The sequence below is a fragment of the Aptenodytes patagonicus genome, chromosome 5, assembly GCF_965638725.1.
Source record: "Aptenodytes patagonicus chromosome 5, bAptPat1.pri.cur, whole genome shotgun sequence".
Lineage (NCBI taxonomy): Eukaryota > Metazoa > Chordata > Aves > Sphenisciformes > Spheniscidae > Aptenodytes > Aptenodytes patagonicus.
This window is the reverse complement of record NC_134953.1, coordinates 55920674-55943727: the sequence shown is the minus strand read 5'-3', so window position 1 is coordinate 55943727 and position 23054 is coordinate 55920674. Positions and strand designations below refer to the sequence as shown.

Below are 23054 nucleotides of genomic sequence, written 5' to 3'. Positions count from 1 at the left end.
TGAAAGATGCCCCTGCCCGTGGCAGGGGGGTTGGACTAGATGATCTTTACAGGCCCCTTCCAATCCAAACCATTCTACAATTCCATGATACTTCAACTATTGTTATCCAAATCAACTACAATGACACAAAAATAAGTCTTTTTGCTAGAGCTCTAAAGAAAATTCTCTCTGGATTTCCATTCGCTTACCATAAATCATCCACTTTCCGTTAACAAGGTGCCAAAATATTTTCATCCATTTAGCAGTGATAGCACAAGTGACGTGGCTGTTGGAGAAGACCACATGAAGCCCAGGACCCACTTCTGGATCTATTGAGACTGCACTTGGAGAACAGGAGGAAGTAAAGCTGTATTATCTCATTTCCAAGCAAGTATTTTGCATCTCTTTGCATAGCTATGCGCAAGAGAAAAATCAAGCAGAAACACTGGGTATTTTCTGAGACAGGTTTCAAACAAGCTGGCACTGCATCAGTTCTAATGATCCAACTATGCCTGGTCTCCTCCAAGGAGAAGTCATTTGGCAAGAAGGAGGATCTTACAGGTGACAGATGCTATCACCTGCAATGTTTTCTGTGTAAATAAGTCAACAATTTTCTACCACTTTTTTTAGTATACCTAGTATTTATATAGAATCATAGAATCCTTAAGGTTGGAAGAGACCTCTAAGATCATCGAGTCCAACCGTCAACCCAACACCACCATGCCCACTAAACCATGTCCCTAAGCGCCTCATCTACTTGTCTTTTAAATACCTCCAGGGATGGAGACTCAACCACTTCCCTGGGCAGCCTGTTCCAATGTTTCACCACTCTTTCAGTAAAGAAATTTTTCCTCACGTCCAATCTAAACCTCCCCTGGCGCAACTTGAGGCCATTTCCTCTCATCCTATCGCTAGTTACTTGGGAGAAGAGACCGACACCCACCTCGCTACAACCTCCTTTCAGGTAGTTGTAGAGAGCGATGAGGTCTCCCCTCAGCCTCCTTTTCTCCAGGCTAAACAACCCCAGTTCCCTCAGCGGCTCCTCATAAGACTTGTTCTCCAGACCCTTCACCAGCCTCGTTGCCCTTCTCTGGACACACTCTAACACCTCAATGTCCTTCTTGTAGTGAGGGGCCCAAAACTGAACACAGTATTCGAGGTGCGGCCTCACCAGTGCCGAGTACAGGGGCACGATCACTTCCCTACTCCTGCTGGCCACACTAGTTCTGATACAGGCCAGGATGCCATTGGCCTTCTTGGCCACCTGGGCACACTGCCGGCTCATGTTCAGCCGGCTGTCAGCCAACACCCCCAGGTCCTTTTCCGACAGGCAGCTTTCCAGCCACTCTTCCCCAAGCCTGTAGCGCTGCATGGGGTTGTTGTGGCCGAAGTGCAGGACCCGGCACTTGGCCTTGTTGAATCTCATACAGTTGGCCTCGGCCCATCGATCCAGCCTGTCCAGGTCCCTCTGCAGAGCCTTCCTACCCTCGAGCAGATCAACACTCCCGCCCAACTTGGTGTCATCTGCAAACTTACTGAGGGTGCACTCAATCCCCTCATCCAGATCATCGATAAAGATATTAAACAAGACCGGCCCCAAAACTGAGCCCTGAGAACATCGCTCATGACTGGCCGCCAACTGGATGTAACTCCATTCACCACAACTCTCTGGGCCCGGCCGTCCAGCCAGTTTTTTACCCAGCGCAGAGTACACCTGTCTAAGCCGTGAGCCGCCAGCTTCTCTAGGAGAATGCTGTGGGAGACAGTATCAAAGGCCTTACTGAAGTCCAGGTAGACCACATCCACAGCCTTTCCCTCATCCACCAGGCGGGTCACCTGGTCATAGAAGGAGATCAGGTTGGTCAAGCAGGACCTGCCTCTCATGAATCCGTGCTGGCTGGGCCTGATCCCCTGGTTGTCCCGCTCATGCCTTGTGAGCGCCCTCAAGATGAACCGCTCCATAATCTTCCCCGGCACCGAGGTCAGGCTGACAGGCCTGTAGTTCCCCGGATCCTCCTTCCGGCCCTTCTTGTAGATGGGCGTCACATTGGCAAGAGCACATACGCTAACATGTCTACAAGCTTGGAAAATATTTCAATTCCAACTACTCTAATAAAAAAAAACCAAACCAAACACCACTGTGCAAAAACAGAGATCAGGCATAGGTTTTTGTTTTGGTTTAAGTATGTCTGCCAAGTACAATGAAGACACTCAAATGTCAGCAAGAGTTCAACACGAATAGTGTCCAATTTTCTGAAAGGAGCCAATTGTTCCTACAGGACACACAGGTAAAATAACTAATCCATTTCAAGCTCTAGAGACAAGTAGTGCGTCAGGATTTGATTTCTCCCAACCACACACAGAACAATCGTGGTCGATTAAGCACTAAAACAAAATGTGAAGATCTGATCGAGAGGCTGGTAAAGAGACAGATTGTGGGCCCCTCTCTTACCTTAATATTTTAACAAGGGATCATAAACATAGAGGAGAAATCCAGGCATTTCAAAAGATTTTGCCCATTATTTCCTTAGTTTAGATTAAGCAAAATGTCAGCAGAAATGAATGCCTGTTCAGAAAAAAATCACAACTTGGAAAATGGTAGTGTGATGAAGTTACTGTACATGGAAACTAACATGTACAGTTACTGAGGAAACTGTACGTGGGTTCAGAGAACGTGTGCTGATTTATGATAGTATGACACCAAACGAATCCAGACCGAATGTTACAAAGCAAGGAACCTTCACAGACAAAAATACTGCTAAAAAGTTTCTGTTTAGTAAGGACTCTCTATTCCTCAAAGGAACAGAAAAGCTCATCCTTGAAGTTGAGAAACTCTTCTGCAAGTGATGAATTCACTGCTCATTAGAGAATTATATCATTAGAAGGATGTGCCTGTAATACCAAACAGTATTTTGAGTGTAAAAACTGCCAACATATCAAAGAAACTGTCCTGCCTTAATTGGACTGTATTTGGAACAAGTCAACAATGTATACACATTCACTTACGAAATAACATGAATTCTCAGTACCCATGAAAGCAGTGCAGCCTCTCTTTTCTCCTCATTGTATCCAGGGATTCAGGTGACTTTAAATTTAATAAAAGTCACAGGAAGAATTGAAATCTTCGCTACCCAGCCATTTACCATCAAGGAATCAGCTGCTTCTGCCAATATGATCACTTACGAAGTAGCAAACATCAGCATGCAGCTTCAGAGTTATGGCCCCTTTGGATTAACCGGGACACTTTCACCTCAGATACTAAGTCAGGCACAGCAAAATGAAACTGCCTCTGCTTCCAAACAGTTCGTATTTGAGAGATTCTTTGGCCATCTTTTGAGCTGGAAAGTGAACTATTTTGGCAGTAAAAGCTTTTATTCCAAGTAAATTATGTGACAAAAGACGAACAAGACAAATTTTGTGGCTAAAGGATTTACAGAGTTCTAGTTATATGCGTATAGGTAGTTACATACATTTGTGTATCTGCTTAAAAAGCAGGCTTCATTTTGCTCTACCTACAGTGGCCTCACTATAACTTCACATAGAGCATGATATCAAATTCCAGCTTAGATATTCGTTTCCCCTGCATCACAAGGCCACACCAGCAAATTTATTATTTCCGCATCAGCCAAAAAAGCTACAAGAATTACTTTAAAGTATATGCATCTCTGCTTACTACAAAAAGAAAACAGATTGTTAATTAATTAATGTAATGCTGTTACTGTCAAACCTGATCAAAAGTATGTTTTATAACATACATTCAGTGAATCACGTAAGCAAATGTGCAGTTAGAACAGCTACAAAAAAAATGGAAAAAGACTTCATGGAAGGAGCACCATCTTTCCTCGAGCACCACTGCTATGAATAATGTCTTCATGAGCCTTAACTACTTTGTCCAGTGGATATTCAGAGCCTACAATTGGTTTCAGCCAGCCAGCTTCTATGCCATCAAGGAGTGCTGTTGCACATTCGTGCCTCTCCTCCTGCATGTAATAAAGACAGCATTTACCACAAGGTCTCTACATTTTAGAAAAGTGTTGACTATTTATTTAAGTGTTACACCAAATTTCACAACCCAAAAATAATTTATGATGTTCTGAGATTAAATCAAAACATAAAGGAATGAACAAACAAGTTACTTACAGCGAAGTTATGCTTTCATCCCTACAAACGATTTTAACTGGAAATAGAGAGGTGTTGGAATAAGCCAACAAAACATTCTTTAAAATAAAAATATTTCTTACCTCAGTTGCAAGAAACAGACTAACTCCGATTATGCTAGATTCTTTACTCATAGTGTCTCTTGGATTTATCTCAACAGGACCCCTACAGCCCACAACCTGTTACAAACGAGTTACAAGGTAGTTCAAGTTATAACTGTTGAATTGCGTTGCTAAATGCACAAACTAAAGTCAGTGGCAAAAAATACTTACCATCACCCTTCCTGCACAGGACAACAGTTGCAAGTCAGTAGCAAGATTGATGTTAGAGAGCATTTCTATTATTATATCAACTCCTTCCATCCCTGTGTATTCCTATATAGAACACAATATGTTATTTAAATCACTCCAATTAGTGCTTGGGTACCACTGTTTATTTCATATGCTACAGATAACATACATTTTACAGTTTATTGTTTACATTTTAAATACAGCCTTTGTACTAAGGCTGACAGCTAATAACTTTAATTTTAGCATATTTTGATATGCTGAATTATGATATGCTACCATATTGGAATTTGCTGGAATGCAAGAGTTTCTAAATGCCATTGCCTGTGAAGAAAGAGCTCAGCTTTTCCAGCCTGGAAAAGTTTTTCCTTGTGTAGAAATGAAAAAGGCAGTACACTATTGCTCCTACATAAACCTACTTTAAAAAACTTCTGCAAACAACTGTTCACACTTTATTAGTAAGAAAAATACATACTGCATCACCTAGCCCTGATACATGCTTACCTTAATTTTATCAATGTAATTCGCTTCTCTGTGATTAAATGCTTGGTGAGCGCCATTTCTCAGAACCATGTTCATGCCTTCCTCAGTTCCCGCTGTACCCAACACCTTTAAACCACAAGCTCTGGCAATCTGACATGTTGCTATTCCCACCTGAGGGGAAAAAAAAAGGAAAAGAAAAAAAGAGAAAAAGGAGAAAAAAAAAAAAAGTCTTTTTTCTCTTTCTTTCTTAGCATTTTAAATTTTATATATTCTACCAGCAACTTGGACCTTACCCATTTAAAAAGCTGGCCTGGTAACATTTTTTTTTTTGCCATAATAAGTAATTTGGATCTTAAAGATAGCCAAACAGTCTTTAAAAAAAGAAAAGATATTTACAGAGGCATAGTAAAGTTTTGTGGTTTTTTTAATAGCTATCAGCATTTGATATAAATCCATGCAGAATATTGTCTATCTGTTAAAGTTGGGCCATATATATTTGATACAAAGCCAAGGAAATTCGTCTCTTCACAGAACCACCTGCTATTGATACCAGCATTATATATTGCAAAGAAAATCTGCAAGCACAAATTTTATTAACACTACTTTTGCACCTTTCACAAACAGATTAAATGGTATCTTTAGCAACCAAATTCTCCGTGTCTCATACCAGGTTTGCACTCCAGAAGATGTTTAGAGGTGAGGGATGCCTTCACAAAAACCTGATGTTGGAGCCAATGATCACTTGAGGCATACCAATGCCATCTCTTGGTTTTGCTTTGCGTCACAGCAACAGAATGCGAAAGCAAAACGAGGGAACAGCTGACATGTAGAATGCCTCCCTGGGATTCAGTCCCAGCTGGTCAGCTTCCTGAGGCTACAGATTCGGCAGCCCGCTGTACCGACCATACAGATGGATACCTCCTCCAGGATATGTTAAGATACACACGTTTTTATATTTTTTTGGGGGGGAAGGAAACAAACAAACAAATAAATACACAAACAAAGACGACCATAAAAACTCCATTCCGTGGCTCTGCTATTTAAATTTGTATGTATGAATAACACACACAATAAATGGACAGGCTTCTCGAAAAAATCTACCATGACCATCTGTCTGGCCAGGGTCTACCCAAACTGTTTGCCAAATGTGACCTTGTTTTCTCACCAGCAGATCATCAGTTTTCAACTAAATGAAAAAACAAACACCGTTAATTAAAATACATCATGGCCAGACTGATTTTCAGAGAAAAATTCAAAAGGAGGCACATTTTTAAGAATCATTATGGCAGTCAGCATCACTTGAAAGAAAAGATGCAGCACAAACCATCTTTTCTCTTCAGCATGTGCTTCATACCTATACATATCTCACTGCTTTTACAAGTATTCCTATAACAAAGGTTACAAGTCCACAGAACAACAGATTTGCATTATATGCCTCTGCAAACCAAAGGCAATATATCTTTTCAAGAAACACAAAATAAGTAAGAATAGAAACACTACATTTAGTTTAAGAAGAAAAAAGAGGCTATGATGCTGAATGTCATTCTAGTATCTTAGAATGAGACCTGAATTCCTCCTCATATGAGACTGTCATAATCACCTTTTTGCTGTCTACCAAATAATTAAGGAAACTTTGCCTGTTTATAGCAGCTGCTTGGTGCATCAGCAGAAGCTAAGCAACAAAGTGCAGAGTATGGGGGATAAATTAAACTAGAATGTTGTGTGAAAGAGATCTAAAGTTAGCTTGTCGTGTAAAACCAAAGAAAACTGTATGTTCAGTTTAACGCAGTATTCAGCCATGAATTTATACATTGCAGCATCTCTCCTTGTGCAGCTAGCGCTTAGCTAATAGGTAAAAAGATCCCAGAAATGCATAGTTGCTATGCACCAGTGATTACTACTCAGAGAACTGAGAACAAGTTGTATATATTTTAAAACCACAGCTTTCTGCTATTGGTTTTATCTCAGGAAGACCAGTTATAAAGCTTCCAGACCAACTTCTGACTGCAGCAGTGTGTTTATTATGTGACCCTCTGTACCAGGGGCCTTACACAATCACTCATGCAGTTTCATAGTTGTTTGGAATAACAGGGTTTGCTCTAAGAAAAAAGTATCCTAAAGTGTCTGAAATAAAAACCTAATTTTGTTAATCCATTAATTGATACAAATGTGACCATAAATCATACCACAGACAAAAGCAGGTACAAGGACAGAAAGCAGCATTTCTTATAACTTGCCTTCTCAAAATACTTACTCCCCCACTCGCACCATGCACGAGCACACTTTCCCCTGCTTTGGCACGCCCTCTGAATGGAAAAACAGAAAATATTGGCATTATGATTGCAGTACATGATCATTAAGCATCAGATTGCACATACTGACATCCAATCTCATCTTTCACACAGTATTATTTCCAATCTACGTTATGGCTAAACAGGTATAATCAGCCTCTCTGGGAAAACAAGGAGGCAAAATAAACCATATCATATATGAATTTAAGTAATATGCAATTATGTCAACATGCAACTAGCAGCAAGTAACAGTCTGGTACTGAACCTCAGTTCAAGATCTTCACCTGTTACAGATCTTAAAATAAACCACGCTAGTCCTAATCATTTGTTCTATCAAGCTAAACCAGCTTTCCAGTCCTAAACTCTCACCCAGCTGACACGGAAGGAAGTCTGGCTTTTACTCGTTATACTGTCCTATGGCAACAGCCAGGACTGTACACAGTCTCTCTGGCAGACACGCTCACAAAGAAAAGAGGTGGGTCTGCGCTACAGCACATTGTCCGTTTAATTAAGAAATTAGAACTATTCCTGGTTTTCTTCCCTAGCTAAAATACCAATGAGTACTGAAAGAGAGTTACACGTTTTATTACGTGATACTTATCGAAGAAGTCTTTCCAGGTCTGTTCTCTTAAGAAGAAATACTTAACAGGAAAATACAGTCTCTAGCTTCTAGGTAACAATTATCTGGCAATTCCATCAGTATAACAAATTTAACTTAAGTGTTTTAAACATTTCCCACTCATTGATCTCTCCCCATTTTACAGGACAATGAAAATACGGGCTTCAATGTTTTAAATATTCAAAAGCAAAATGCACAAACTTAGATTGGGCACCTTACTTTTGGAAAAGAGCGCGATAAGCAGTGAAGGAGGGTATTCCAATCGCTGCTCCTTGCCTAAAGTCCAATTTATCCGACAAAGGAAAGACTCTATTAGCTGCAGCAACTGCATAATCTGCATATCCTCCAGAGATCGTACCAATGGTAAAAACTCTGTCACCTTTCTAGAAAGGAGGGAAAGAAAATAGAGAAATTAATCATCTCCCTTATTTTTTCCTTAATATACATTAAGAACCAGTTCACAGAAGTTTAGGCTATTTCTAACAGCTCACATTAAAAATAACCAGTTATACTTGTCACAGGGAAGATTTTTATAAATGCTAATACATACAATCAATGCAACACAAACCATATAATGTCATATACTTAGATTTAAGTGTCATAATTATAACCCCCACTCTACAGTGTAACACACAAACCTACTGTCTCATTAGTATTAACATGAATGAACCTGAACACTAAAGAATTCCATCCACAGATTCCAAACGCAAAACCTCAAAAGCTTTTACAAACACAAAAGAACCGTTTCTCAATTATTTTTGTTTAAACGTGGAAAAAAGATGTACTCTTAATATACCCTAAGGTAACTAAATATTGCTGCTGTTCTTCAACAGGGAATACTCAAACCAGCAATTCAGTAGGTGATGCAGGAAATGCACCACCTGGCAGTGTGCTGTATGCGTGTGCGCCTAGGCGCTTCAGTCCTGCCGATGGAGCACAGCGCCAGCTGCGGTGGTCCAGGTCAGCACCCAACCTTGTACAAGCCCGCTCGGAGAACGACAGCAGTATCCGTTAACATTCACAGTTACCGAGCTCTGATTGTTCTACTATTTGTATGTTGATCTCAATAAATATACAGCATGTGGACTGCGTCAGTTTGGTTTGCAGACGTCGGGTATCAACTCCTGTGCAGAGGGCTGCATATCAGCATAGCTGTTTCTCAAGCATTATGAGTATGCAAATGAATGAGCCTGGCTACTCAGCATTTTCAGGATGTCTGTCTGTGGCACGTACTGATCTCATCATCTCTCTCTTTCATGCAAGCAAAGAGCATCACAATTTCCATAAGAAACAAAAAGCACACACAGCAGATATAGCAAACTACTGATAAGAAACTACGAATAAACGTGATTCTTCTCTCTAGATAACCAAATCTCTCATCTCTCCCACAATAGTTACATAAATTCCAAGTCAGGAAATGCCAACACCATTTTAACTACAATTTTTTCTGTTTGTCTGAGACCAACAGCCTAGTGACTTGAAAGGAAGAACAGATTTAAAAACTAGATAAATTTCATAGATATCTTTTAGGAAACTGGTAATTGCCTTCTCGTGTCCCAAGGCCTTCCCCCTGAGAAAATCTAAGTAAAATTACTAGACTGGAATAATAAAGTATTATTTGAACAGTTTTAACAACAAATAAGTAATTTATGGGGTTTTGTAAGTCACTAAAATAAAGGCTATTTCCATTTCCCCCAAAAAAAATTTACAGAAAATTTTTCAGTTCTGCCTGAAATTATTACCTCAAGCAGGAAGCATCCAACTTCAAATATTTCTGCAATGCCATAAAAATAGTTCTGAACCACAACTTTTGTACACCAGATATCATTGCTTTAAGCAGACAAACTGAAGTGCCTCTTCTGAGACCTTTTAACTCTTGGAGGTCAACAGCATTAAAGACTTCCCTATCAGTTCTATCTACAGACTGGATTGCCAATATGATCTTGCTGCGTGCTTTTACCAGTCAATGAAGGTGATTTCCGCTCCCCCCCCCCCCCGAACAGATTACATGATTATAAGCAATAAAACCAGGAACAGTAGTATAGCAATCACACAAAGAGGATACAATAAACAATAATGAATTAAAACCCAATGCATAAATACCTTGAATGCAGTCACATGTTCCCCAACACCTTCTATTACACCAGCCACATCTGAGCCCGGAGTATAGGGTACAGCTGGTTTTCTAGCATGATTTCCAGACCGAATATATGTCTCGACAGGATTTACTCCACAGGCATGGACTTTAATTAACACCTAAAAGAAAAGATGCTTCTTAAGCAATAATTAAAAAGATTTAGAACTTGAATTCACAGCACAGTATCATGGCATTTTAACCAAATTCTTAAACAGAGTCAGCAAAAATTCAGTGTTGAACTGAAGCTATTCCATATAAAGGATTTCCTAAAAATATGTAGCCCATATAACAGTAAAAAGCCCACGTTTGTTAAACGTGATGTCTCAGGTAGTATGAATACACTGATCAAAAACTACATGTTCAAGATTAAAAGTTTTGTTTTGTATTCTTCATTCGGTTCTGAGTGTACCTGTATCATTCAGTATCATTATTTCAGTTCACAGAACTCATATATACCTGATTTTCTTTTGGATCAGGAATTAAGACATCTGACTGGAGTTTAAGCACTTCAGGGCCACCAAATTCAAAAACTCTGACAGCTCTCATCACACTTCTTGTGGCTGCCATAGCGATCAGAATATCTGGGGGGAGGGGGGAAACAGTAACATTGTATTGCCTTCGTAATTTATTTTGCATCTTCAAAAGAAAGAAATCAAACAACCGCCTGTCAAGCAACTGAATAAATAGAACCTCACTCCTGATTTACATTTGGGGTTTGTTTGTTTGTTTTGGGGTTTTTTCCCCCAAATCTTGCAAAAGGCAGAAAATTAATCCTACCATTTGCCAGACTTTATGGGTATTAAGAGAATCACATGCAAATAATTTATCCATAGAAGTATTTCTACAGCAGCTCCCATGAACACTGCACTGCTATCACATATGCAGAGATGTACAGAACTTTGGGGAAAAACATTGATAATTTACTATTACATCCTGGTGAAATAGCCTGTCGTACATTGGCTGACTGCGTAATCTAGCCAAGTGACATTCCAGTCACTGCTCCTGCTTACTATTAAACATCTATGCAAAAAAAAAGCAACAAAAAACTACTCATCAGCTATCAAAAACAGAAGATACCATAGGACATTAAAACAAGCCAGGAAAAACTGAAGTGCAGATATTCAAGATTCCAATCCTTAATTCCAGCTGGATTTCACCACTGCAGCTGTAGGTGACAGAGACCATGAACCACAGCCCTCAGCGGCTGCAGCTCAGAGCCTTGTATGCATTAACGGAAGCAATGACAATTTATCAACACGTGAAGCTGTAACTATTCCAACTGCATTCATTTGTGAAGTATTCTAACAGAACACTGCAAGCAAGCTACTCCTACTACTGGAAAAGTTATACACAATTCTTTCAGAAATCTGATCGATTCAGACAGAGGAGCTTTACTGGGTACACAGCAAATAATCACAGGACAGCAAACAGGCATACAGGAACCTTAATGACACCAAGAGATCATGCTTTTGGCCAACTCCAGCTAAAGAACTTTAGGGCTGTAGCCAGAGGTAGGCTTTTTCCCAAAGATGATTACAGCTTTTAAAAGTACCTGACTTAATCACTATTTTTTTCTCCTAGCTAATACAGTCTGTAAGGCTTCACATTTTTGGTTGCCTGTTCAAGTCAGTAAGAGTATTAGTCACAAGGATATACACAACTAACATTTCCCTTGGGACACGACAAAAATCTACACTGCGAAGTAATTTCTGAAGCATAGGTCACTTTTATACGTAGTGATAATAAACCAAATTAAAAGAAGGCTTCTATTCTGCTCAGAAAAAAAACTGGACCTGTAGGTTTTAATAAATGATTCTGCAGTATGATGACTGATCGTTAGGATGAGGCCTTCTCTAGACAACTGGAAGCAGCCCCGATATCCGCTGGAAGGGGCAACGGGTGGGCACAAGCAATCCAGGAGGCTTCCCGAGTGCCTCGGTGACAACGTCCTGGCACAGGCGATCGAGGAGCGGAGAGGAGAGGGGAGGTGTCCTCGTATTCACAAGCAAGGAAGGACTGGAGGGGGACGTGGAGGCTGGGGGCAGCCTTGGCTACAGCGACCAGCAGATGGTGGAGTTCAGGACCCGGGAGGAGGGAGCAGGGCAAGCAGCAGGACCACAGCCTGTCGGTCAGGAGGGCTGGCTCTGCCCCTTCAGGGAATCCCACGGGATTCCGGAGAGCCCCGCGGGGGTGAGGGGGGGCCCAGAGAGCTGGCTGAGAGTCAAAGATCAACCTCCCCAAGCTCGGTGGTCCCTCCGGAGAAGCACACCACCAAACAGGCCCGGGCGGATGCAGGAGCAGCTCCTCAGGCAGAAAGCGGAGCAGGCAACGAGAGGGGACCCGGGAGGCGCCCCCCAAGCAGGCGGGGATGGGGTCGGGAAGGCCACGGCCAGCTGGGGTTGAACTGCAGGGCACCAAGACGGGCTTCCGCGCGTGCCCCGGGAGGCGAGGGGAGGCGAGGGGAGGCGAGGGGAGGCGAGGGGAGGCGAGGGGAGGCGAGGGGAGGCGAGGGGAGGCGAGGGGAGGCGAGGGGAGGCGAGGGGAGGCGAGGGGAGGCGAGGGGAGGCGAGGGACGCGCGGGCGCGGCGGCCCCGAGCTGCGCAGGGTCTCCCCCGCCTCAGAGCAGCCGCCAGGAGCCCGGGCCCCGGGGCGGTCGGGAAGTGGAGCCTGGTCCTCCGTCGCAAGCGGGGGCACAGCCGGCTGAGAGGGGCCTGACCCGGCTCCTGGGAGGCTCACCGGCTGCTCAGGAGGGAAACGGGGCCGCACCGCAGGAACAGCCCGGGCCCGCCGCGGCCCTCGCCCCCGCAGCGCCGGCGGGGAGGCCCCGCCCCAGACACGCCCCTCGTCACCAGGCCCCGCCTCGGACACGCCCCTGCAGTCAGGACGCGCCCCTCGCCGGCAGGCTCCGCCCCCGGACACGCCCCTCGCGGCCAGGCCCCGCCCAGCCAGCCCTCGCAGCAGCAGCCGCCGCCGCCGCCACCGGAGGTCCCGGGGCTCCCGCTGGCAGGGCCGGCCCGGAGCGCCGCGGCCATGTCCGCCTCGGCCTGCGGAGCCCAGCCCCGCGCGCCGGGAACAGCCGGCACGGGCAGCGCGGGACCGCCGCCGGCCCCGCCGCCCTGCAGCGGCCCGCCCCGCTGCCCGAGGCAGAGCCGAGTCCCGGAGACCGCCGGGGAGCCCTCGCGCCCACCGCCTACCTCCGGAGCGCTCCTGCCCCCGCGGCGGAAAGCGGGCCCGGACCGATCGGCGGCGGGGGCGGGGGCAGCCAGGGGGCGGGCGCGGCGACGGGCGTGCCACAGCCCGTCCGGGTCGCCCGCCCCTCGGCCGTCGCGTGTGGAAGTTTGGCCCTCGCGGGCTCCCGTCAGGCTCGCGCGGCGGCCGCCGTAGGTGTGGCACGGAGGTCGCCGTTGCGGCGCCGGGGCCGCCGCCCCCCCCTCATGGCGGCCTTCCGGCAGTGGAAGGCGCAGCGCCTGGCGCGGGCGGACGCCAGCAGGAAGGGCGCCCTGGACGAGCGCGCCGCCGCCGTCGTGCAGCTCCTCAACGGGCGAGCCCAGTTCTGCACCACCAGCTCCTGCTCGGGCCGCCTGGTCCTGGCGCAGCGCAGCGCAGCGCCGCGGTGAGTCCCGCGGCCGCCCGCCGCTGGCACGGGGCTGGGGGGTCCTGGAGATCCCGCCGCTCCCGTCGCGGCAGCAGAAGCCTCGGCTCTCGGGGCCCTTCGAGCTGGCCGGGCCGATGCGGGTCGGCGGGGGCGGCTGCGAGCGGCTCCGGCGGCGCCTCTGCCCGGCCGCGGGCGCGCCGGGCTCCCGCCGCGCTCTTCAGCACCGGTGAGGGCCGCAGGTTTTCTCTGCCAGCGGCCACTTGGGTGAGGCGCGGGAAACTTGTGACTTTTCTCCTGTCGGTGCGGCGCAGACCCTCGATGCCGTGCCCTGCTCGCCTCGGCACGCCGCGGGGAGGCCGCTGGCCGGTGGAGGGGTTCGCGCCCTCGCAGCGCTGGCGAAACCGGGAGCGTGGCACCGGGAGCGCGCTGGGCACGCGGTTTGGGAGCTCGGAAAGCAAATCAGTTTGACGTGGAAGGTTTTGGTGTACGGTGCGGTAGAAGGCTGCTGGCGCTGAAAGCGGCATTCAGTGGTTCGCTGTCTCTGCTCCAGTTTTCCATCTCGATTGCTGGGACATAAACCTCTCTGATGCTAGACCTCAGTTGTACAGCTTCATCTGACTGAGAATGTATGAAAGCATAGATAAGTCAGTTTTAAACTACTTTTATGTAAATATATTTTCCTGCGTTAAGAAAGCATGCTTTTTTAAAAGCAATTTTATTTACTCTGAAGGACCGTTTTTTTATACAAGCACAAGATCAGACATCATCTATCTGTAGTGCTAGTTTAACCGTTTCTCTTCATTACTAGGATACAAACAGCTGTGAGATCCAGAAGAAAAACTGCACGTGGCTCATGGTAACACATGAAATGTGTATCAAAGACGATGTGGTAAGAGGACAATGTGATACAACTTTTATATTTAGTTAATGTAATGTTTCTAATGTCATGGAAAACACGTCATGTGAAATATAAAGAAATTTTTAGGTTTTTTATTTCTGTTACTGAGATGAGTTGACGCTCTAATTTCAAAATGAACTTTTCTCTAGGCGTTCTACTTAATAAATTCTTAAGACGTGTTTTGAAGAGAATGCTTTTAAGCTTAACGCTAAATTCTCTGCGTAGTTGTAAATGCAGCTAATATGAAACTCGAGTAATTTCTTACTGTCTGGAGTCGCATAATCTCCGCATCACGATAGCTCGACAAGAAGTCAGTGATTACTACTGCTTCTGTAGCAGAAGACTGTCTTTCAGAAAACGATTTCTGAAAATCTAAGGTACGGTGATTCTTATTTCTTAAAAACCCTTTCCTTATTCAGAATAAGCAGAAATAGTACTTTTCTAAGCAAGTGTTCTTCCTTTCCTGAAAGATTACTGTTAGTATAACAATGTGTTTTTCATTTCTACAGCTTTTTATCTGCTCTTTGTTCTCCCTTCTTGTTGGATTGCCAGCAAGGTATCAGCTGGAGACTAGATTTGATTTAAAAGCCTTCCTATCCAAAAGTAAAATAAGCTTAATTTCTGTAGAATACTTCCTGGTCTTTGGACAGTGATGCCATAGTCATTAGCAGATGACGCTGGGCTAAATGAAAACAGTACGCTCCTTGTTAATACCGAAGTAACAATTGCTGTATGAAGCTAGGCGTTTGCCTAGTGAAAGTTCTGTGTCAGGCAGCATCTGAGATGATGCTTACTCAAGCAGCAACGTTCCTGCAGGGGACAGATGCAGGATAATGTGGCCTTTATCCCGTTCTCCAACAGTTAGAGCCTGACATACACCTTAATGCAGTAATTGTAATACCTCTGTCAGAATGGGTCAGTTGTGATTAACAAATATTTTGTGTTGTCCTCATTAACCGTTTCATACGTTATGGCCATTCTTGCTTCGTTGTTTGGGTCAGCTGTTCCAGAAGCAACCAAAACGAATTCCTTTGTTTCTGTTAAATGTAGATGCGTTCAGGTAAGCATGCCCTTGGGCATGTTCATTTTGTATGTAGTAACTCCTTCAAGACAGTTAAAACTGTCTTGAGTTAAAAAAACCTCTTGAATTTAAAACTGTCTTGAGCCCAGCTTGCTGTGCTAACAGCTCTTCATTTACAGACACCTGAAACTAGTGTAACAGTGAATCTCTTATACTGCATTTTTAATTTAGTGTCTTAAAATCCCCTGAAATTATTAAAAAAAAAATATATATATATATATAAAATGGGGTTTTTTTCAGTATGCTTTCAAAATAGTCTGCTCTCTGCATACATCCCTTTGCTTTGTCTGTCCCAAAAAAGAAGCGGTTAGACCTTACCAGGTCTAAATTCTCTCACTCAATTCATAGCTCACTTTACCGTATGCATACATTCTCACGCATGCACAGAAAAACTCCTCCAAAATATTTGTCTTCATTAGTATTTGTTCTAGCAAAGCAGAGCTTGCTGAAATTTCCATCAGCAGATTTCAGGCTGAGTAGGACACAGTAGGTTGTTGCTGACTCTTATGAGAGGAAATGCTCTGATTTTTCCTGTTCCCTTTAACAGGTAGACGGGATTTTTTTTTAATGCATGAATTGCAAGTGTAAGAAAAATGTCTTTGACTGATTTTTAAACTACTGTACTCCAATGTATGATAAAGCTTTGTGAGTGCGGTATTTAGGAAATGAGAAGGGAAGTCAGGATCTTGTATGCTGTGTGTTGTGCTTTTCGGCTGTCAGATCATTTGACCTCACTGCGTATATTAACCGCAACAATATGAACATAGGATGTTTGTTTTGTAAATTATTTTTATCCCTGTATCCTCTCAATGCTTAGAGAAAAAGCATCGTGTATTACGCAGTACCTCTTTGCAAGGTTATTGATATGACACAAATACGATCTCATAATTACACAACAGTGTAAAACTGAAGCGGTGTACTTTTTTTCCTTGACGCACTATTGGCGTGAATCTCAACCACCTTCCACTTTGGATTTTTGGATGTGTGTACACCAGAATTTGGCCAGCTGCCGTTTAAGAGGTGCATGTGCAGACCGTTTGCTTCTACCAGGACCTGTGCACACATAGTTTTGTCCCCATGTCTGTGTGGACAGACCCGTAAGGTATGCAGTCAGCTGCTGGTTTTGCATATTGCTGACAAACCGTCCAAATGTCTAGCTTGAGTGTCAGTACAGCGTATCTCATGAGTGAGGTGTCATCTCCTCTTCTCGTGAGCGGGCTTTGCCGAATGCAGTGGGCTGTGCACTGCCCTCGTCAGACTGTAACTTCTACCCGAGCTAGTAACATGACTGCAGCTGTGCAGCGCCGTAGTGAAAGTGTTTGCTGTAGTACCGACATACGCTCTTTGTAGAACAAGGGCTGCGTTCTGCGTTACTGTAAACGTGCTGCCGTGGTCAATCGTTAAATGCAGTCAGCTGTTTTCTGCTTCGTATCACTTTGGCGATTGCTCCTGTGTTTGGAATAGAGGGATTTTCATTTGTGTGAGGTTTTTTACATATCACCGGCAGGTACTTTCTGTCATTCTATGACAGCAGTTAGACTTTGACTCTTTAGAGATGAGGGGCCTAATCCTATTCCCACTGGGTGTTTTCCCATCGGCTTCACTGGGAGCAAATCGGGGCCCCAGACCATTAGACTTAATAGAAAATTACTTTCAGTATTTCCCTATTAAACTGAGTTTGCAGGAAATTAATGATTTAGATGCAGTAAGATAATAAAAAACCTTTACTGAAAATATTTTGTTCCATTAATAAGCTTTTTGAGGAAACAAGTATTGTAAGACAGCTTTGGGACAGTGCTAACAGGCATAGATGATTTCAGTCAGCATGACTTTCTTAACTAGTTGTATTCTCGTTGAAAAGCTACCCCTAGAGTATCTGCTAAATTACTTAGCTTTGTCAGAGAAACAGAAACCCTTAAGACACCCTCACTGATATCACACACGCTGATCGCAGCTAGTAATGTGTTCTCTGTTATAATACTTGTCTCAGAGACAAGTCTGTCTAACTTGGCTGCCACAATGGATGCGGATCATTTTGCTGAATGCTCTGTTGGCCAGAACAGAGTTCTCAAACATGGGAAAGCGTCTGAAAAGGGAACATGGAAACGTGCCTGAAAAGGGAACACACGCGTCCATGGCAGGTCCCAGCCTGTGTTACGCACCATGCATGCCGACTGCCGCGTGAATTTGTGTTCCTCCTGAAATCAGCACAGCCCAAGCAGACACTACACGACACTACACAACGCGGCGGCCTCAGGAGTATACACAGCCAGCCTTGTGCTGTGCTGTGGTGCACAGAGAAACCACACGAACTCTGCAGAGCCCAGCTTTGGATAAGGAAGCTGTTTGACCGTGCTAGCCCACTCTCAGGCAGGGTGAATTCACCACAGTGGAGCACTGTGTCAACACAACTCATTTCCAGGCCCAAGCAAATGCTAAATAAGCTAGCTTAGGTATTTCTGTACAGCACTGCATTATGCAATGCTGATCGTTTCTGTTTCTCATCAGCTTTAGCACAGCTGTGGTTACTTGGGCATTTTTTAAAATCTGGCGCACAAATTACAAACTTAGCCATTCAGAAAAACCTGCTTTCAACTTAAAATAAGAATATATATGGAGGAGATGCTGCATAAATACATTTAAATACTTTTCGATGTTTAAAGGAAAGGAGAGAGTGTTACTTCAGCAGTTTTCTTTTATACCATCATGTCTTAAAAAACCATATGAATTTGATTATTTGCTGAAGATTTTATGGAATATTTTCATTTTAAAAGAAAGATGAGAAGGGCTAGACAAAACAACAAAGTATGGGAAAACAGCTGAAATTTCTCGAGTTAACGTAGCAAATTTTTTAGTGCGGTGAATTAAGCAAGTGAAGGCAAACAAGAAGGGGGAGCAAATAGTGCTTATGATTAAATAATCACACAATTGAATAGGTAATATAACTGCCTCAAAGTGACCTTTCTGAATGGAAGAAAGTAATACTGGACCTCAGAGAACTGAAGGGTCTGAAGGAAATCTCTTGAATTTTGTCATTACTGTTACCTCTTTTTTTTTTTCTCGTCTTGTGGGTTTATGCCTCTAATTTCAACCTCTGAATTTTTTATCTTTATAAGTCTTATACAGTAGGCTATGCATTATTATTTAAAGTAGGATTAAAATGTGATCAAGTACATTAGGCCATGAATTTAATCTGCTGAACCCCAGAAAGTTTCTGAAGTTGAGGAAGGTACTTCAGAAACTAAATGTCTTTGATTTTAAAGAACAGTTTAAAAAAAACCCCAAAACTAAAAAAACCTGCTTAGGTTTCATGTGATTGCAGTAAAACAGTCTTCTTCCCTTGCTGTACTGACTGTATCGATCCGTTTGAATGTACAAAGAAATAAACAGGGAAGTGCACTTTTTCAAGTTTTTAAAGTCTACCTTGTGATGAGTTTCTATCAAACCTAATCAGTTTAGCAAACAGAATCATGGAAATCCATGGAATTTCTATGTGCTATAAGCAATGAAAAATCAAAAGCAGCTGAACAAACCTGATTGCTTGGAACTCATTTGCTGCATTGTTAATGCTTGTTTCACACACTGACTAGCTGTTATTTTCTTTTTTTTTTTTTTTTTTTTTTGCAGTAACAGTACACACTTGCAGTATTAATATAAATATTTTGGTTTATTTTCCAGATGACAGCACTAGAGAAAGCCACTGGTGACGTTGTGCTCAAGTTTGAGCCATTTGTTCTTCATGTGCTATGTCAAGAGCTGCAAGATGCACAGCTTCTGGTAAAATTACATCAAGTAACAATGTTACATTGTTGTTCTGTTATATTCCTTGCTGTAAAAGTACTGGCTCCTGAGTAAGCTTTAGCACTTAGGAATAGTCCCAGATGTGCTGTGTGTTTAATAACTAGGGTAGTAAAAGTAAGCTGATGAAGAAAACACAGCTTTAAACTTAGTAGAGATTTTGCTGTACTTCTTAGAAAACAAAATTACTCAACTACAATTCAGTGTTGAAGCTGAAGCAGGTTGCCTGGTAAAAAATGTTTTCCCAGTGAGCCTGGGTTGCTTTCACTGGCTGAAAGTGATGGGTTTTTTCAGCTGTCATTTTGCTACCAGCCAGGCCATTTGGCTCCAGTGTTTCAACTAATTGAGTAGTACCTTTGCCTTCTGCTTTTCCAGAATGACTCTGGAGAGTAACGCATGATGGGCTTGTTCCTTCATTAATGTAGAAGAGAGTTGATTAGCTTCTTTTATAGTAGTGCTGCGCTTTCAGCTATAAAAGTGTTGCACGACTGTCTATATGGTTACCAGCTCTTCAAGATGAAATAGTACAGTGCCCAGAGAGACGTTAATGTCCCATCTGCGCTAATGGATTAAGATTAGACAATCAAGATTGACTATAGTTCTTTGAAAACCAACCACAATTTGTGATACGACATGGGTTTGATCTTAAAAACATTTTAGTGTAACTATTATTGCATTAATTTGGGGAGATGGTTTTGAATAAGTTTTTTTTCAAAACTGAGATTATAAACTGCATTGCAACCCATCCATAATTATTTCTTGCTGTGAAAGTGTATAAGACCTGTTTAAGGCATTTATTTGTTCTGCAGCATTCAGTGGCTATTGATTCTGGGTTCAGGAACTCTGGTGTTACAGTTGGCAGAGGAGGAAAAATTATGATGGTAAGGAATTTTCTACTTACCTGTAAGAAATGTAATAAAATCATATCATTACTGTTAACCTTGATTTTTTTACGAGCTAAGATCTGAACTGTAATGTGATTGACAGCTATCACAGGGCATGCTGTAGCAAAGAAATATCTTTCTGCTTTAGTTGACAGCACACTAACCAATTGTGTGGATAAGTGGGTTTTTTTTTCCTGTAATGAACTCCCCATGTTATTTAAATAACCTTCATAAAATAAAAAACTTTATTCTAGATAAATCCTTCTGTGGGTGTTTTTAGGCTGTCCGGAGCACTCATTGCTTAGAAGTCCCATTGAGCCACAAGGGGAAATTGATGGTCTCCGAAGAATATATTGAATTTCTGATACATGTAGCTAATCGAAAAATGGAAGAAAACACAAGGAGGATTGACAGGTTTGTAAGAGTACACCAATCCTATTCATGACATCTAAATCCAAAAGCGAGAGAGGTTATGTAAAAAAAAACCCAAAACACAAACCAACCAACCAAAACCAGACACACCCCCCCCCAAAGTCTAAAATACAATTTCAATTAATTTTTTGAGCTCTGAAGACTATAAACTGTTTAAACAAAAACCTATAAACAACATGAGTTTGCAGACTGTCTTTGTTACTGAGTAGGGTTTAAGTTTCTTTTTCTAATGCTAACAGCATTTGTTACTCTAACACAGTAACCATTTCAGAAGTATTCCGATTGCAATGCACACTTTAATCCACTAAATGCTTTGTATAGTTTCCAAAACTGATGATTTTATGAAGGCGGTGGAAGATTACACACACTTGGTGTCTTTACATTTGTCTCCCGCTGAGGAACAGAATAGGCAGAAGAGCCGAAAAGCCAAAAAGCATGAGGATCAAAAGGACGCTGGAGAGACGCCTACATGTACTAAGACCAGTTTCTTTTTATATGTCCATTGAAAATCTCTGTAGTTGTTAAAGTTAAAAGTAATTGCTAATAGTAGCAGTCCATCTGATCATTAATGCTATCATTCATCAGACGTTTAACCTGATACCATTTTATAGTTTCTGTAAGATTAACAGGGTCTTAATGGCACATGAGTACATCCACTAATGGATTTCTAACATACAAGCATTACAAAGAGAAGTGGCATGGCACACGCAAGGACGCTTGCTGATATTTCTAATCTTTCTTCCAGCATGGGCTAGAACATTTCAATGTTAGTAACGATTTTCTTCTCTTACACGTTTTGGTTATATTACACAAGCATTAGTTTCTCAGAGTAGTTTTACAGATCCTAAGCAAACCTACAAAAATAATAACTACGCAATTGTTTCTTTCTAGATTCTACAAATGCTTAGAGTTAGCTTTGAAAACTGCTGTCAGTGCAGACAACTCGCCTTCTGAGGAGACGGAGAAGAATCGCTCTGTGTACATTCACAGGAGAAAGAGAAAGACCATCCAAGAACAAGATGTACACACCTCTCCAAAGGATCACAATGAAGAATTGGAGCCTGAGGATGATACAGGAAGCAATCTTGATATTTTTGCTGAAATCATGATATAGACTAAGGCATTTGAAAGCAAATGGCAAACTGAGTAATAATTGCAATGCTCTTTGTAAGAGATATAAATACTGCTCTGTTCTAAGTAGTAACACTCTCATGGACGTTTACCAGAAAAAAAGGTAATTAAACAGAATTGTGAACAGGTTTAATGCCACAGAAGCACAGAGAACAAAACCGTAGAACGTTTTGGGGTTTTTTTTAACAGCACCGTTGAATTAACAATCTTTCACTCTGTCTGTCAGTTATCACAGAAATAACTGGTTTGCTAAAGCCTTTGGCCACGTGCTCTATGGAAGCGTTTCACTTCCAAATGCTGGGTTTAGGCCTTCTGATTTTTGCAGAGCAGAGAAACTCTAAAAACTGGGTTGTTATCCCTGAAGGTTGTTAAACCCTGTAGGACCTCTGCAAAACAGTGTGCACCAATATAGACGGCCCTTTCAAAACAGGCAGCTGAAGAACAGTACCTGATGTGGAGGTTAGAATAGAAAAGTAGAAGTTACGTACTGCTCTATGCCGGCTTCAGCCAGGTGCGTCCAGGATCCTTCCTGTCTCTTGCACCGGGCGGCAAAGTTGATGCCGTTTTCCTGCACTTTACTGTCTTTCAGGCTCCAGACCCACTGTGTTCATGTGTTCCGCTTCCCTTGGCCAGCGGCCATTAAGTGTTATTTTTCTTTGCATCTTTTAGCCAACTCTGTATGCTGATAGTTTGTTAGCTCACTGACATATCATTCTATGTGGCCAGCACCCATCTTCAGTTCCAGCTGTTGGGCAGGAAGTCAGCCAAAGTGTACAGTAACGGGCTTTCTTACCAGGCCATGAGCCACTGACGTGCAATAAATGTTAACTATAAAACAGTGCAATAATTTGTGCATTCCTGTATTGTACTGTTGGAAAAGTCACTCCATACTTGTATTTTTCAGAAAAATGGTGAATTTGTAAACCTTAGCAACAATGGATTCTGAGCCCACCCTTTTATGACTGAGTGATGGCTAACTGCAAAACAAGACCCTTCCTGAAGGAAACGGTTTATTTGGTACAGTAACTCCCAGTTCATATAGGTCATTGTTTCCATTACATAAGCCTATGTCTTGGGGACATTTTAATTCCACTGTAAAAATTTGACATACTAGGTGGCAGCCAAAGGGAAAAGTAATTGGGGGCTTTAAATAGATTCTGGAAGACCTGGTAGGCTGTGCTTCCAGTAGCAGGCATGCCAAAACAAGTAAACTTGAGCCTTTTGTGTTGCTTGTGTTACGAACTTACAGCTTGAACAGTTTGGTGTGCTTGCTTTCATCCT

At 42.9% G+C, this 23054-nt stretch overlaps 1 protein-coding gene and 1 pseudogene across 1 annotated transcript; one reads left to right on the top strand and one right to left on the bottom strand.

Annotated features, from left to right (window-relative positions):
* Positions 1-3330: 3330 nt before the first annotated feature.
* Positions 3331-12757, bottom strand: LOC143161186 (quinone oxidoreductase-like). Its single transcript, XM_076339895.1, has 9 exons — positions 12691-12757; positions 10411-10535; positions 9921-10073; positions 8037-8200; positions 7162-7213; positions 4929-5078; positions 4410-4511; positions 4221-4316; positions 3331-3959 (listed from the first exon to the last, which is right to left on the bottom strand). The coding sequence occupies exons 2-9, from the start codon at positions 10519-10521 to the stop codon at positions 3798-3800; spliced, it is 990 nt and encodes a 329-aa protein (XP_076196010.1). The 5' UTR covers positions 10522-10535; positions 12691-12757; the 3' UTR covers positions 3331-3797.
* Positions 12758-13357: 600 nt separating this feature from the next.
* On the top strand, positions 13358-22620 carry LOC143161187 (tRNA wybutosine-synthesizing protein 3 homolog; annotated as a pseudogene).
* Positions 22621-23054: the final 434 nt, after the last annotated feature.